A 17,224-nucleotide genomic window follows, 5' to 3' on the forward strand; every position below is an offset into this window, starting at 1 on the left:
TCCGTATCCGGGAATTCCGATGGATGAGCACTTTTACAATCTTCTGCGTGGTGGCTATCGCATGGAACAGCCGAGATACGCTAGCCGCAGCATCTACGATGTTATGCTTCTTTGCTGGAATGAGAATCCCAATCTCAGACCAACATTTGATAAGCTTGCCAGGGTTTTCAATGCAATGCTTCCAAAGGAGCTGCAAGCCGTAAGTTAGTTTTAAATCTCCTTTTTAAAGCATCTTTAATCATACATTCCTGTATTTTCACAGCACTACATGGCGTTGGGCGATCCATCCATACAAGCCAACAAAGCAAGGGAAATCTCGTAGGAATAATTTTTATTTATTAAATAATTTAAAGTAAACAGAAATGCACTTTAAATTGATATAACAGATCAGTAAACTTCAGCCTAAGCATTTAGCTTATTTGCAGACCATTTCATTCAAATAGAAGGCCCTTTTCCGAACGAAGTCGTCAAAGGTAAACGATAAAAATTGACGATCGTGACTAAAGAGCAGTCGATAAAGCCAACCTGATCAGCGTCCGATTTGATCATTGATCTACTCACGACGAACAAGGCGCGACGATAAAACTAAAGAATACACACTAGTGCTAACCGATATTTTTGCCCACTGTTGGATGTTCCACGGTCCGGCGAGAAGCAAGGAGATGAAATAGTCGCTATTCTAGTTGCAAAATAGTCGCCAAAAAGTTATGTGTGAGCATTGAGAGGATTTAAAACTGCTCGAGCTTATTGTGTTATATTAACGTTCGTTCATAAAATTCGTCCGGGATGCCTTTTTCGAGCCGTTTATTGGACGATCGTCTATTTGCTATACGATCGATTGGCTTTGACGAATTTGTTCGGAATGAGCCCTAGTATTGCTAGTTGCTTCAAAATTCATTAAAATTGTGTTAGGAAGAAAACATATACAAAGTAAAAAAGAAAGATGAGGAAGTGAGTCGAAACTAATCGCTACTTTCTAAATTATCACGCAATGGCTAACAACTTTCATCATAAATATAGAAGAATAGGAAACGTGAAGGAATAGTTTACTATGCGTCAAGAAAATTCGTATGTACGCTTATCGCAAAAATTTGTTATGAAATAAAGATTGAAACTTTCGAACAAAACGTGTTCAAATGACTTTGCACAATAGTTTTGTTTTCCCCCAAAAATAAAAGTCTCCACAAAAAAACCTTACCCCTAAATTAAACGAAACACCAAAATTGTTCAATAACGCACAGAAAGTAATCAAAACATGATTCAGTCCAAAACCTAAACAAGTTTGCCGAAAATTGTTACAATACGTTATACATCAGTATGTTTCTAAGCATTGTGAGAAGAAGTGCTACTGGCAGTAAGAGGACAAATTGTGATCAATATTGTGGTTCAAGGAACAGTGGCGAGGAATGAAAACTGTGAGAGTTTAATAAATCCATAAATGCTTATTTTTTGAGAATGGAAATTATTAAAATTTTGCTCGGATCCGTCCTGCTCGTTGGTGAGTCATATTGAGTATTTAATAAGTACCGATAACTAATACCATGGTTTTGTATTGATTTATGAACAATCTAGGATCTGAAATATCGCAGAACACAAATGAAAACAGATTGCGAATAGAAGGAACCCGGATTGTTCAACAAAATACTAAAGTGATTCTGGAATGCATCATTCCGAACAATTTGAAAAACAATAACCAAGTTCAATGGAAATTCAGTTCGAAGACATCCAAACTGGTAAAACATACAGAAGACATTGAAATGATTTCTGACAAAAAATATTCATATATGTGTAACATCAATTTCTCTTTATAGAGCGAAAAGATTGTTGGCCATCGATGGAATATTTCGGAAGCAAACAAAAGCATAACAGTGGATAAGGTGTCGAGGGAAGATGCAGGAGTTTACGAGTGTTGCATAAAAAAGCCAAAGGAACTTTGCACGGCGACCCATCTTAGTGTTTTAGTGCTTATTGATAGTAACATTAGGTTTGATGATAATGTTGGAATTGTTATAAAAACACGCGAGGACAAATATTGTATCAATATTTATCATGGTAATTTTCATGATGTTCACGTGAATGTTTCCAAGGTGTCGATCCACCATGGAATTGGAACTATACAAGAAAGCTCGCGAAACAATAACTGGGTTCGTTTTTGTGTGAATGATGCATACATCGCAGACATCAATAGTTTGCGTATAGCAGTGTTTTATAAAAACAACTCGGAAATTTGCGATCTGAAGGTAAAGGTATATGGTGAGTACAAGATGAAAATTTTGTTTTCAGTCGTTAGATAATATTAGTTTCTCGTAAGCAGAACCGGAACTGAACATGAAGAATGTTACAGCCCTATGGAACGACACCTCCAAATTTACGTGTAATGTACGTGGTCACCATTTGCCAACCATCACGATGACATTCTCGCCCTGTGATGAAAGCACATTGAATGCATTGAAATGTAATGAGACGGCCTCATCGCGACTGGATGTAAGTACTTGTATTGATAGTAAATGTCACAGTGCTGGCATTCAAATAGACAAACTAAGCTTGATTTAAATCACATCAATAATTTATCTTTAACACCTTGGGTACCAAGCATTTTAGCACAAGTTTTAGTATAATTTTTTTAATTACAATTTGCTTATACTATTTGTTAAACCGATTGTTTTCGAAGGCCAAGCAAAAACTTAGCTTCCCAAAAAATTCATATAAAATATTACAATAATTTTTATGTTGCATTTTCATTTATTTATGGGTCAAACACTTTTTAGAACTAAAACTGCTGTCACCCATATTTGGGTGACGCGGTACGGAACGTGTTAAATATAACATTGAAGTTTTTTCACTGCAATCACTGCTTTTACTACAATCTTAAAGTTATTTTTAATAATGATGTTTAATTTTTCCAGATTTTTGCATGAATTGCGTTCTTAGGTGACGCGGCGCAATGACTCAACTACAGTTATTGCATCCGCTCATATGAAGCAACCAAGTTTTGGTATTGTGAAATGTACGGCTTCAAATCGTGATGGAAATGCAAGTGTAAATGCTTTTCTCTTTCCAATCAACTTCGTGGAAGAACTCAAAATTGACTTTGTTTCTCCAGTGGCAAAAACAAAACACGGAGATAAATTCAAGTTGAAATGCTTAGCTAATGTCTACAATTTCACTAACGAATTCGTATTCAAGCATAATGGAAGCAATCAGACAGCAAATGGAACTAGGAACAATTACGCTTGGGAGGCATATTTCACGATTGAGGCGAATCAGGCAACTCAAGCAGTGGAATGTCTGGTGAAGCATAAAACAGGACAGATCTTGAGTACGAATTTAAATCTTAATTTAAGTGTTGAGCAAGACACATTACTTGCAAGCTCAAACAGCCAAGCATTGCCAATCATTTTAGGAGGGTTGGTAGTGTTCTCAGTTGTTTTTTTATTGTTATTCTTCGTCCAACAAAAACCAAACCATAACGTTTCTACAGAAGAACATAAAAAGGAATCAATTATTCCTGGTGCGCTTGAAATAGCAAAATCGAACCTGATGTTTGGAAGAAAACTAGGAGAAGGTGAATTTGGGGTAGTACTGATGGCCCAGGCAGAAGGCATCCGTGGCGATGAACCATCAACTACAGTTGCTGTAAAAATAATGCGAAACAACAACATCGAATCTATGGCGAAAGCGATGATATCTGAGCTCAAGATGATAATACTAGTCGGACAACATTTGAACATCGTCAACTTAATTGGAGCGGTTACTGAAAATATTGAAAACAGTAAGGACATCATATGATCACAACATGTATACTCATCAGCTAATGATTCCTGATTTTTGTTTATGTGTAGGTGAGTTGATGATCGTTTTGGAGTTCTGCCGATACGGAAGTGTTCTAGAGTTTATACGGAAGAACAAGCATCGTTTCATGAATACCTTAGACTCTGAAATGGAACCCAGACGTGTGGAGGACCCAGAAGAATCAACTGGAGGATTAAAAACCACGTTTCAGACCATGGATTTAATCTGCTGGGCAAAACAAGTAGCGGATGGTATGGATTACCTGGCATCTAAAGATGTTTTCCATGGAGATCTAGCAGCAAGGAACGTGTTACTCTGCGAGGACAACGTGGTGAAGATCAGTGACTTTGGTCTAACCCGATCGTTCAACTACAAGAACATGTATAAGAAAAAGAGCAAGGACCGAGTGCCTTACAAATGGTTGGCTCTGGAAAGTATGTCTAGCCAGATATTCGGCGTCTTCTCTGATGTATGGGCATATGGGGTGTTCCTGTGGGAGTTGTTTTCACTTGGCACTGTTCCGTATCCGGGAATTCCGATGGATGAGCACTTTTACAATCTTCTGCGTGGTGGCTATCGCATGGAACAGCCGAGATACGCTAGCCGCAGCATCTACGATGTTATGCTTCTTTGCTGGAATGAGAATCCCAATCTAAGGCCAACATTCGATAAGCTGGCCAGAGTTTTCAATGCAATGCTTCCAAAGGAGCTGCAAGACGTAAGTTAGTTTTGAATCTCCTTTTCAAAGCATCTTTAATCATACATTCCTGCATTTTCACAGCACTACATGGCGTTGGGCGATCCTTTCATGCAAGCCAACAAAGCAAGGGAAAGCTCTCATGTTTAAAATTGTTCGCTCTAGATCAATACTCCTAGTACTTTTAAAGCTAATATAACCGATAAAAATATGATTGAGGCAGTTCCAGTTTAGTCACTGTAAGGGTGAGCCAGTAAATTTGTAAGATATGCTATCATTAATCTTCAATACACCTAACTTCTTCTTTGGTGTAACTAGTGTCTTACCTGCTCCATTCGCGGCTTACTAGACTTTTTCTTTGAAAAGTCTGCCCGTTCATACAGGGGAGTACATGGCCCCTCGGAGCAGGTAGGCAGATTGTCTAAGCAGCGTAACCACTCTTCTGTCAAGGACTCCCACATTTAAATAGCAAGAAAATAAATTTACTAAGTATACTCAATGTTTTGAGGGGGAAAACAAAGACAACGTTGGATGCAAAAGAAACAATGAATATGAAAAACCATTTTGAAAAACTAATCACTAGTTTGTAAACAATTATGCAATTTATCTTAGGATAATAGACATTAAAATTACCTTTGTACGTTTTAGTTAAGCTTAACCTAAAATGATAGTGCCGAAGGAATTTGCAGGACCGGAAAGGAAATTTTACGGGGTATACGCTCATGGTTGATAGTTGAAATTACTAACAAACGAAATTGTACTGTCACTGTAGTACCTAAGACCAAATTTCTCCAGTTCCTACGGAATGACTCAATTTGCTAAAAATAAACATCTTCTTATCCACACAACCCGGCTTCTTTCTCATGAAGATTTTTATGGACATGCGAAATCTAAACTGTAGATAATCCCAAGTCACGTGACGATCACTCAATAAGACTTTTCGTGAGCATTTCGATACCGTGGTCTCGTAGTCTACTGCATTCTCTCCTTGTGGTCGATGAATGGGACCTAACTGTAAGAGGGTGTAATTTATTGGCCCCAAGAGGAAATGTACCAACCGCCGTGTACCTAATCTTTTCGACCCATGTGCACATTGTGTTTCTCTCGTCCGCACAGTCAATGGCCTCAGAATGAAAGGCAAGATACGTACGGTGGTAGTTATCAGCACTGACAGGCTGTAGTACACGTGCGCGAGCTTGTAGTAACCGTTTGCAGGTGAAACAAAAATGGACTTGTAAAGCAGCGAGTGAAGCAGTGTGTACTAAGGGCGATAAAACAACGACGAAGGACTAGGACCGCCAAACACAATCGACTGAAACTTATCAGTGCAATTACATGCGTTACTAACAAGCTGCGAGACGAAAGACTCCTCGTGTTGGTCAGCCATTCTCTATAGGCCCGGTGAGAAGTATTGTAGCACAGCGGCTATCACAGGAGGGGGGGCATGTTGATAACGTACTGCGATAAAGATCTACAGTGAAACAGGAAGGCTATTAAAGCCTTGGGAGTCCAACGCGTCGCGTCAATTGTTCAACAGTGCATCACAACGTACCAGCTTCCATCAGCCCTGAGAGTGAGGTCCTGAAGATGTTTGTCTACTTCGCGCTTCTGGCCACCCTTGTGGGGTTGGCCCATGGCCGTAAGTTTTCGATAGCCATTGTAGAGCCCCAAAGCAAGAACACTAGTTGCACATCTTACATATTCGTGTGATCCTCGCAGAGTGTAGTGTCAATATCCGGACGAACCTGAACGCGTTGGAGCCTCTGTTCCTGCGCAACAATCAGCTGTGGGCCCCGGATGGACCGGCTTTGCAGTGGAACGCTGGCGAGTCGACCCTCATCGCCTGTCCGGGAAATAATATTGTCAACAGTGAGTAACGGTACGCTTGTTGTATGACCCCTTGGGGCTCTGAAATCGGATTATCCTTTCGTAGCTGGAAGTCCAACGGCGACCATTACCTGCGTGTCCGGTACTACTTTTACCCTTAACGGGCAGAGTGTGAACATTGCCAACGTTGCTTGCCAGTCCCGTACGACGGGTCATCTGCAGAACACCGGTCAGAGCTGTGGTGGTGCTGGTACTTTGCTGAACTTGGGCTTCGAGGTGCCTTCGGTCGGTTTTGTGACGTACATTCAGTCGTGTTATAACATGCAAACGGCTTCCGTCATCTACACTCGCCATGTGATCCCTGGTACTGCTATTAACCGTAAGTAACGAATTGGGGGATCGTACACGAGGAGTTGGTAAGAGCAATTATTCGAATGACGTGTTCCGCACCTCGACAGATAGCATCAGTGAATCGTATCGTCCGTCGTTCAAGACTGTAGGCACGGCATCGCACGTTGCCCCGGCAACCTCCTACACCACGGCTCAGCAGGCCATTCGTTTTGCCCAGCTGCTTGGATCGCAGGCTCAGGCGGATCGCTTCATCACCACTAGCTCCTACCTGTCCCGTGGCCATCTGTCCCCCGATGCGGACGGTATCTTCCGGCCCTGGCAGTGGGCCACCTACTTCTACGTTAACGTGGCACCTCAGTGGCAGGCCACTAATGCGGGCAACTGGTTGGTTGTGGAGAACGCCGCCCGTACCGTATCTGGCCGGCTTAATGAGGACGTGCTGATCTTCAACGGTGCGCACGATATTCTAACGCTACCGCACGTCAACGGACAGCAGGTTCCGATCACACTCGAGGCTGGCGGTATCCAGACGCCCAAGTGGTACTGGAAGATCATCAAGTCGCCGCGTACGAACGCCGCCATTGCGCTGGTCAACAACAACGATCCGTTCCGCACGAGCATGCCAGCCGGAGAGATGCTGTGCCAGGACGTTTGCGGTCAGTACGGCTGGTCCAACGCGAACTATGGCAACTTTGCACGAGGCTACACCTACTGCTGCACCGTTGCAGACCTGCGTCGGGCCATCCCCAGCATTCCGGCCGAAGCTGATGCAGCGAACGTGTTGCGCTATTAATAATGGCGCGCGTGTGGCGATCAAGGTGAAACAGATTGTAACTTGTCTAAAGAACATTTGATTGAATTAAACTAATCATGCATTTATAACCACGTTGAAGTATCTTTGGCTACCCCTGCTTGTTTTGGTAAATAATTTGTTTATCTCAAAAAGCAGATGCTTATCAACCAAGATTGCCACCAATAATTCGACGTTATGTCGAATGACTTTATAATCAATTCAGTTAGCTCCAACCGATTGTAAAGGTAGCGATAAGGAAAACGAGTAAAGAACAGCTAATAAAAATGCAGACGTTTGAGTTTGTTACCGTTGGTCAGATACTACAATGGAGATACAGTAGCATTTGCAGCAAAACGAGACGGATAATTAAAATAGTTTTATTGGCTCATAACGGTAAGCAACATTTTTTGTAAATAATCAGTTAAATGAACAAAATCAATTTAAAAATGCCAATTTTGAATAAGTTTACGGTAACACGTTCGGACAGACAAACGTCTGACCAATTTTATGGATGTTTTATAGGATGATTATAGCATGCTAACGTACAGTGTAGTGATGGGCGGGTCGACCCGAACCTACCGGGGCGGAGCTATCCGTAAGCGATCCGGAGCGATTTGGTCCGCAGCCTCACTTCTAACGAGTTCGAGTCGATCCGTGGGGGCAGCAAAGTGAAATAAAAGATTGTTGTTACCATGTCAAAGTTTGTTGTTAACAATTCTCTGGGCGAAAATTGTAAGAAAAACAAACAATAGAAATTGAGTAACAAGCTTTTGTGCTATAATATCGGTTTACTGACTTCACCTGCTATGTTGTATTACATATGATTTTGGTTTCGTATATGGATGCGAAATTGGTTGGCGTGACTCACTAGGTACAAAAGATGTAGCCAACTCTAGCTGTGCGTAATGAAATCGTATACAACATAGCAAAAGTTTCCGTACGCGCTAAGGAAGAGACTTAGTTCCCGAAACCACAAGGAACTGGCTTGAAGAGCTGAGGAAACGGCTTGATAAACTTCGGGTTCGGTTTGACAAACTTCGGGCAACCGAAGCGCTTCGGCTTCGCGCTGTCGAGCGGCTGTTCAGCACACGTTGCGTTTAGTTCAAAACAACTCTTCCTACGGTGAGGTTCGTTTGCTTGCAGTGTGAAGCGAGAAACAGGTGTCGTTTGGTGGTGAGTAACGCGATCGCGCTTATTTTAGTGAATTGCTTCAACTATGTGAAAGAATTGAGTTATTATACAAAACCACACGAATGCTAACGTTTATGTGTGTCGTGATATTATTTAAAGTGTTTAAAAATGAGAAAAAAGCACACTTGGTGATCGGTTAGCGATGTTTTTCAACAAGCTCGAAATGGAAACACACCGGTCGAACGTGTTCCGCACGTGGATCAGCCCGGTTTTCCCTAGTGCTCCGTGCCAGTGAATCTCTGTTTCGCGAGTTACGCATTCTTTCAACATTTTACAAAATGTGCCCTCTTTTTTCTCCCCCCGGTGACGTCCACTTCTCCGCCGTTTGATGTGCAGTGACCAAATTATGATGATTTTAAATTTAGAACTCTACTATACTGGCCGACATTCGGGAGGCCGAACGGGCGTTGGGTTGTGAGCACTTATGTGGGACCCGCAGCATGCGAACATGCTGCTGGCCGTTGAAAAATTGTCCCGAAGGTACGGCGCGGAAAGGGCAAAATTCTACGAGCCGCTGCAGTCCTCTGTGTCCATCTTATTTAAAATAGACTAGTACTCTACTGGGTTTTTTTGTAATTGGCTCTTTTCCCTTTTGCTTTATAAAATAATTTTCAACCTTCCCGCGCTCGGGCGAGTTAAAAAGTAAATGCAACCCGCACTAAATATACTTTCGGCGCGATTTGCATACTTATTGCTTTTACTTTTCTGTGTCCCACACCTTGAAAATTTCTTTGCTCAATTTAAATAGGTTCTGGGATGTTTTTTCCTTCTTTTGCTGTTTGTTTCCGTTATTTTCCTAGCGTCAGCTCAAATTAAATCAAAAGATTCTTGCAGTTCTCTCAGAAGGCGAAAACAGTCCTTCTAATTCTTGTCGCCTAATTGCAAAGTTTTTAAAGTTAATGTAAAATGTGCGAACGAGTAGTACAAGTGGCCTTGTGATCGTCGCACGTTTGTTGCATCTTTGGATATTATCTGTTAATGTAAAGAAAATAAAACGGTGCAATTGGTATCTAACAATGGTTGTTAAAAAATCGTGTTTAGTGCGAATCGTCGTTTAATCTTCCTGGTTTTTCTTACGCATTCAAGGATCATCCGTAGAAAGTGTGTGCAAGGTGTCAACCGGTGGTGATATTCGTGATCTTCCGAAAGATCCCAATCGAGTGTAACAAAATCAAAGAAAAAGTGCCCGAAGGATACCATCGTTGTGCAGTTCGGTTTTCAACTCGCGTTCAATCAAGTGCTTCCCTCGCGGAGAAGCCATCCGGTGTCACTTTCGCGCCATCATTTTCCGGTACTTACGATCGTCTCTAGTGCTTCGAAAGGAAAACGAAAGCCGCGCAAACGCAACGATGACTCATCGCGGTTGGGGAGCGGTGCAGCTGGCACTGCTGTTGGTGGTGGTGATCGGCACAATGGTTGAAAGTAAGTGTCATTTTTCCCATTTATTCACGATATGTAACAATAAGATGACCAAAATCATGCACAATTGCCACATTAGATCTGCTTTAGATTGTCTATGAAACATGAAAAAAAAACAATTTTAGAATGAAATGAAAGAATTAAGAAACTAAAAATGGTGAAAGAATTAAGGTGAAGGTGAAAGAATTAAGCAACTAAAAAATCGGTGTAAAAAATGAAGAAAGAAACAGATGCAGATTTTCAGAACATTAATGTATCGAGAAAAAGATTTCAATATTTTTAGAACGTTGTAAATTCAAACAAGATCACATGATCACATGACGGAAATCAATTGTCAAAATGATTTGAATTAAAAAGTTAATGTGAAAGAACGAAAAATACGAAAATCGGACAGATGAGATTAAAAGAATTCAAAGGTTCTCAAAATTAAAACGATAACTAAACCATTTACAAAGACCTTCAGTGAGACCATTGCCATGTTTTGCTACGTTATGAGTTTTCTCTTGTGGTTTCTGGCACAAGCTCACAAACGAATTCATTTAGAAATTAACCTACCCCCCCCCCCCCCCCCCCCCCCTCCACCAGACACCGGGAGATAAAGATTCACTAATTAGATTATGACACCTGATTTATGATCCTCGCACTCCGGAACCGACGTGCCGTGTCATTGTCGCAGCATAATATGTTTACCGACACTCTGGCCGCACTGCGTAATGGAGTCTTGAGCATTCACAAACTCACCGGACCCAACTCCCTTCTACACCACCACTCTGCTCGAAGCTAAAGAAATCGTATGGCTCCATTGAGAACGAGTGAAACTTGTGCTGGTGAGAAAGGACAGTGGAAAGGATTGTAGTGCAAGGTTGTTTTTCCTCCTCCGTCGGAGCAAAGAAGAGAAACGTTGTAAGACAAACGAGGTAAACAAAGCGAGTCGGTTGTAACACGTTTTGTCTGCCGTTGGATTAAGACGTTGTTGCCAGAAGTTGGCGTTTGTTTTTTTCCTCTCTCCTTTCTGCTCCATCCATCTGTAAACGGTTCATGTTTATCATGACGACGGCACGAGAAAATTCAACAAAATTTTCGTTGCAGCCGCGGCCTTTGCGCGGCCGGGAATGTACGTGGTAGAATAAAGCGACATTTCAACATCCTTTCGGTGCGCCAGCTCTGGTTGCAGGTATAAGCCCACCCGGGAGAGTGCTTTAAATTGTTTCGAAATGTGATACATTTGAGCCGCAATCTGACAGTTTGATACAAGAAGATTTTTCCTCCACTTCCTAACGGTGTAGGATGAAACGTGGTCTTATGAGGTAGTGTGTTGGAGGCTTTGGAGATTCTGAATTAATAATACATTTGAAAATTGGTAAGAATTTATCCTGCGAAAGCAATCAAATACAATTTCGCTCAACATTGTCACGATGCAGTTAGCAACCCACAAAGTCTCACCGGCTTTTCCCCGGAAGCGGAAGAACCTTGTCAGGCGGTGCCTAAATAAATATTATCATTGCGCTGCTGTGAACCTTTAAGATATTGCCGTTTTTTTCCCCTCTACCCCGTCCAATTGCGCCATGTGAACGAGATTAATCTAAACAGGTGCCAAATGAAACACAAACAATCTGTTTGCGAAAGATAATTGTGGCAAAGGATCGCCCCGTTTGGGGGTCGGAGAGGGGGAGGAGAAGAGACTCTGTTCATTTGAGCCCGTAGGCGGCTGGCCACATTAATGTATTAGCTTTGGCGAATTCGAAACAATGGATCGGATAAGAACGATTAATTTTCCTCTTTCAAATGCAGCAACATGCGCTTTAAGTGGATCAAACGAACCAACGTAGGAGAACAAATTTATCCCAAAAGTCTTCTTGGGTGCTGTTAGAATGCCGCCAACGGAATGGAAAGTACAATACAGGGATTTTCAGATAATATCATAACCGTAGCAGTTTTTATTCCAAGTGCAGCACATGATATTTCAATAGCGTCAGTTGATTTTATAAAGCGATCATGTTTATTATAACTTTGTCAGATGAAATCAGAATCGTAGCAGTTGATATAATAATCAACAGCAGCTTGATGACACTGATCACCAAAATTCCGCTAGGTGATTTCGAGCAATCGTTCTAAAAACATCTAAAAATGAAACAAACATCGAGCAGTTTTGTATGGGAAGTAGGAAAAAGTAGGACGATTGCTCGAAAACGTTCTGCATTTGTTTCACCCTCATAAAAAAGAGTAGGACGTTTGTAAGACGTTTTTAAGACGATATTTCGAGCTGCCTTGCGGGATAAGTGAAAAAATTACAAGCATTCAATATGAAAATTAATCAACACTGCTTGTTTAAACATTCCTTTCGTTTTCTAATTTAATTCTAATTCTAAATTAAAGCGATTCATGCGAGATGAACTCATCTGATATGTTGAACTACCTTGGAGTCCCATTTGTGCGATATACGTTTATACTTGCTAGTTACGTACATCGCTTGACCTGCCATACCAATTTTATAATATCAACTGCTACGATTCTAACTTCATCTGACAGAGTTATAATAAACATGATTGCGTTATAAAATCAACTGGTACTGTTGGAATATCATGTGCAACAGTTATAATAAATACTGCTACTGGTGTGAAATCATCTGAAAAATTCTGTATTTGCCACAATTACAGCAGCGGGGGGAGGATCCGTTTCGAGTTATAACTTCCTGTCTTGAAAGCTCCACCAGATCCAGGGTGCTTTAACTCACCCAGTACTAACAAGGAAATACGACTACGACTTCACTTCACTTCCGTTTCAGATTCGGAAGCAAAAGTCACCCCCCGAGGGGGCAGCATGAACCGCCCCAACAACCGTCCGCGGTTGCTCAACGCGGCTCCAATTATTTTACATTCTTGCACACTTTGTGGTTAAAGTGCTGGAGAGGATTATTTATAGAACGACTTGTTCAAGCTTACCCTATGAGTTCCAGCAGCTTATTGCGATCGAGGGAGAGATAAAAGGGAGAGGTGAGAAGGGTCATTATCTCACCGTTACGTGGGGTGAAGATTAGAGGGTAGGTAACGAAAAAAGGACACAACTCAAACAACAATTCACCCCCTAATTATCATCTGAAACGTTGCTTATCAGCTCGAACCCCGAATGCTGGAACAATTCGTCGTGTATCGTTTTCGGTGTTGTTAGATTAACGTTTTTCTTCGGAGTTGATGCCCCGCAACCAGGTCACGCATTGTTACAGTTACTTCGTTGGTTTGCGTAATGTTTCTCAAAGGCTTTCAAAGAAAAATATGGCTTTATTTCTTTACCCGTGCCCGTCCACTTCCAAAAAAAACACCCTGGTGCCGTTGTTGTGTAGAACACGAACCCGGCGCTACCTCGTGTGTTGGATCACTTTACAACCAGAAGAATTTGTGTAATAATTAACGAGCAGCATCACTCCACACAGTCAGGTGGGACCGAGACGGTCGGAGACGGCAAAGGCAGGTTGCTTTACGACTTTTGGGTCCGGTTACTTGCGCCCGGCACTCGGCCAAGATATGGTGAATCGTTATCAAACTTTATAATGGATATCCGAGTGGAAGGTAGGTACCACTCCCTCGGGGTGGCGCACCACCACTTCCCCAAAAGCCGACCCAAACACGTGGTGAGAAGATTTGGGATTCAGAAGGTTATATGCGTACGCATTACCGCCCCCCTGACCGGCGCGTCTTTATTCCACCCTGACTTCTTTTCTTTTTGTATCCATCTTTGAAGGATAATGTCAGACAACATTTTGCGGGCGTCTTTTATCGCGCGAATGTTTGTATTTTCTTTTCTAACCTCGTAATATGGACGGAATCGCGTACCGGGTATGCGTCGGTTTACCTGTTGGCCACACCCTCCCCCTCCCCCCACACCCTACTGCGCTCCACCGAGAATCGATGCGGAAGGTCGTCGGCTTACGGCGCTGCCCTTTTTCGATTAGGAAACTTTAAACCATTTCCTTGATGTCTAAAAGTTGAGCGCAACTGCTTCGAGCCTTTGGAGGCGGGTGCGTGTTTGGTCTTTCTTTTTGCGAGGCGTCTAATATTTGTTGCTAAATTTGATATGCCACACTGTTTTGGATGATAAAATAAACATGAATGAATAATACAATTTTGTTGGGGAGAAACAATGCTTTCGGTGGGAAACGGTAGCGTCTGTCCGAAACCGAAATCACTTTGGATCAGTTTATGGAAATTCGTTGGAAAGTAAATATGAATATTGTAAGTCTCCATTTCTTTTTTTGTTTTAAGGAAGTTTCCCTTATTTTCCTACAAAAGTACATTATTTTTGAAGCAGTAATTTGTCTTCTGCTTCAACTCGCATGGTGGACGAGAATCGTCCTACCGAGACACGATTAACGACCGTGTCCTTGGACAAACCCAGTGGAACTCTTGAGCGTGTGTAGCGAAAAATATGGTATTCCTTTTTGGGGGTTTGGAGAAGAAAACGAAGAAAAAAATCGAATGTCTGCAAGCGTGAATGTTTCGGTGGGAAATAAAATATTTCCGTAGCACCCTTTCGCACAGTTTGAAGTGCTGTTTGGATTCCCGAACTCCATCCGCAGCATATTATTTAGTTATGGAGATTATTTTCGCCTCCCTCCGAGCACGAAAGTCGTTCCGGGGTGCGTTAACACGCTTATAGTTTTTTGCTCGCGAGTGTTCTGTCCCGGTTTTTTTTTCTACCCTAGCGTCAATAGAGTGTTTTTTTTTTGTAAATAAATCATGAAAATGGAAAGACATCCATTCCAGGCGTTCCCATTAATTTGCGAAAAAAAAAAAACATAAACTAGAACCAAGTGAACGTGCTCAAATGGGAGCCAGCAGTAAATGATGGTGTTAGTTTTCCTTGCAGATAAAACAAAAAAATGCTACGACCACCGGATTCCATCATCGCCATACACGATGGTATCTAATTTCTTTCTAATGAAGTTGGCACTCGGGAGGGCCAGCCAACATGGCAGATCGGGGCCATATGTGCAATGTGTGCCGAACGGAGAGGATGATTATTCGCGATCGAGTTCTATCGAAGCATGGGAGGAAGGGGGAAGGTCCATAAGCGACCATTCCTCAGTTCCATTCGATGCTCATCGTCCGACATTAACCATACGAAAGGCTGGCGAACATTGAAGGGATCGCCGTTCCGATGCTTCCGGAAACACGCTTGCTCACTCCAAGCAAAAAAGAAAATAATTTGCGTGATCCAAAAGAATAAAAAGAAGAAAAAAGGAAGAGGAAGATGCTCAAGGTGGTTCGTTGATCTTTGAAAATGGCGCGAAATGATTTGTATGATTCCATTCCATCCGTTTTGGGGTGAAACAACTTTGAAATGATTTATCAACTTGTGAATTTTCATGAGAATGTTTATAAAAACGGTTCAAAATATGCAATTTGAAATATACTTTGTTTGATTCTAAATTCCATTTAAAGACTAAAGAAAATCCATGGCTTTAACATCTTCATTTCAATCGATGTTGGTTCCTTCTGGCGACCATTCTCGTAGGAGATTGCGTGAAGTCTTTAAAATGTGATATAATTTCCTCCTATCCAAGCATGGAAATCAGGTGAGAAACGTTGAACAGATTTTGTGCGACCCAGACGCTGCTAAAACCGCACAAAACGGTGCTAAAAAGTTGCCTTACTCGAATTCTGCTCTACCTAGCCCTCCTCTGGCCTGGGTCGTCCATGACCGTATCTTTTTAATTAAATCCCAATTAGTCGAGTTTCTTCGCCCGCGCCTGGGCGGAGAAGTGCCTTTTGCGAGGTATAACTGCACCGGAGGGAACTACCACACCAGTTCCTTTTGCTGGAAGAAAGCCATGGACCCCGTACACCAAGAAGCTCACCGTGCCTGCCCATTCATGAGTTCTGAACCGGCAAACGTGTACGTAGTTAAGTTCGTTTTTTTTTCGGGTCAGCACCTTTTACATTATGTAATCGGTTTTTACGAGCGCATATTGCGTTCCGCACCGAACCTTCTGTTCTGTCGCGGTGGAGTTAGTCTTTTAAGCAACCGAGAACCAAAAAATTGAAATACATACACCCGGCAGAACTAAACTACCGAAGAGTCCGGAGTGCGAGCAGACAAGCGCGCTGCGGGTGGGTGTAAGTTACCAAGTGCATAAAAAAGGAGGATCAACTGCGAACAGCAACTTGGTTGTGCCCTAACCTCACAACGTGCCTCGAGACTCGGTTAGTCCCGGTTTAGCGCGACGCTGCTTATCGGAAACACTCTCCGGGCGCCGGGCCGCGATATGTGCCGGGACTGTGGTTAATATTCGTAAAGTATCCGAACAAATTATGTTGCTACTCCGCCTCGGGTAAAAAGGGATTCAACGTGGATTAATTATGGCTCGACAGAAGAAAAAGGCAGAGAAGTGAAAGAGGTTAAAATTGAGCTCCCTATACCAAAACAAGTAGGCGAGGGAAAGCGTTTGAAACACGACACAGCAACACACAATCAGCTTGCTTTGTTTGTCTCGATGTTCGGTGCTGTCGTGGATCTGCAGAATAAAACTTTTTCCTCCGCCACAAACCGGCGGAATTTTGGGTTCGTTCGGCGGAAGAAAGGCACGTTCGAAAATTCAGAAGTGGTCGTCGAAAAACTAAAAACATAAAACTCGCGCGCCAACCTAAAACGCGAGTTGAGAGGGAGATATTTTTAAAACTGAAGAGTTATGAAACATTGCCGCCAGTTATCTCAATTAAGCGTTTGGCCGTTTCGTTTTTCCTCCCGTTCGCGTTCTCAATATGGCCGCGGCGCGTGTTCTAGGTTGATCCCGGCCGTTCACTGGCCCTAGGATGGGACGCTTAATGAGAAACTCCTAAACGATCGAGCCGACGATTAGTGATCCCCTAATTGAATGAGCGTGCACAAAACTCGGCTTGGTCCATCGAAAATCGACAACTCGAGTGCGGGGTTGTCCTACGGCCCGCAGAGTGTTTGTCTCACCAGAGTATTTGGGGGAACTCATAAAAAACTTTGCGAATATGTCCTCGTATTCATCAGTCGACTGCGAAAACGTCACCGTGGAACCTAGAACGATGAAAGGCTTAGAAGAGGAATTAGTGATATTTCAGTCAAGTGGCAAACTGAACAACTCCTGGTACGTTTGGTCACTGTCACCTTGAACCAGATGGCTGGTA

General features: G+C 42.4%; 1 protein-coding gene across 1 annotated transcript; it reads left to right on the top strand.

Moving 5' to 3' along the window:
- Window positions 1-6,076: 6,076 nt before the first annotated feature.
- Window positions 6,077-7,460, top strand: LOC131272349 (uncharacterized). Its single transcript, XM_058274056.1, has 4 exons — window positions 6,077-6,128; window positions 6,209-6,358; window positions 6,423-6,695; window positions 6,775-7,460. The coding sequence occupies exons 1-4, from the start codon at window positions 6,077-6,079 to the stop codon at window positions 7,458-7,460; spliced, it is 1,161 nt and encodes a 386-aa protein (XP_058130039.1).
- Window positions 7,461-17,224: the final 9,764 nt, after the last annotated feature.

The sequence above is a fragment of the Anopheles coustani genome, chromosome 3, assembly GCF_943734705.1.
Source record: "Anopheles coustani chromosome 3, idAnoCousDA_361_x.2, whole genome shotgun sequence".
NCBI classification, from domain to species: Eukaryota; Metazoa; Arthropoda; class Insecta; order Diptera; family Culicidae; genus Anopheles; species Anopheles coustani.

Coding starts and splice junctions, on each gene's coding strand:
- LOC131272349 (XM_058274056.1), top strand. CDS start 6,077: ATGTTTGTCTACTTCGCGCTTCTGGCCACCCTTGTGGGGTTGGCCCAT. Junction 6,129..6,208: donor TGTGGGGTTGGCCCATGGCC/GTAAGTTTTCGA, acceptor TGATCCTCGCAG/AGTGTAGTGTCAATATCCGG. Junction 6,359..6,422: donor GGGAAATAATATTGTCAACA/GTGAGTAACGGT, acceptor ATCCTTTCGTAG/CTGGAAGTCCAACGGCGACC.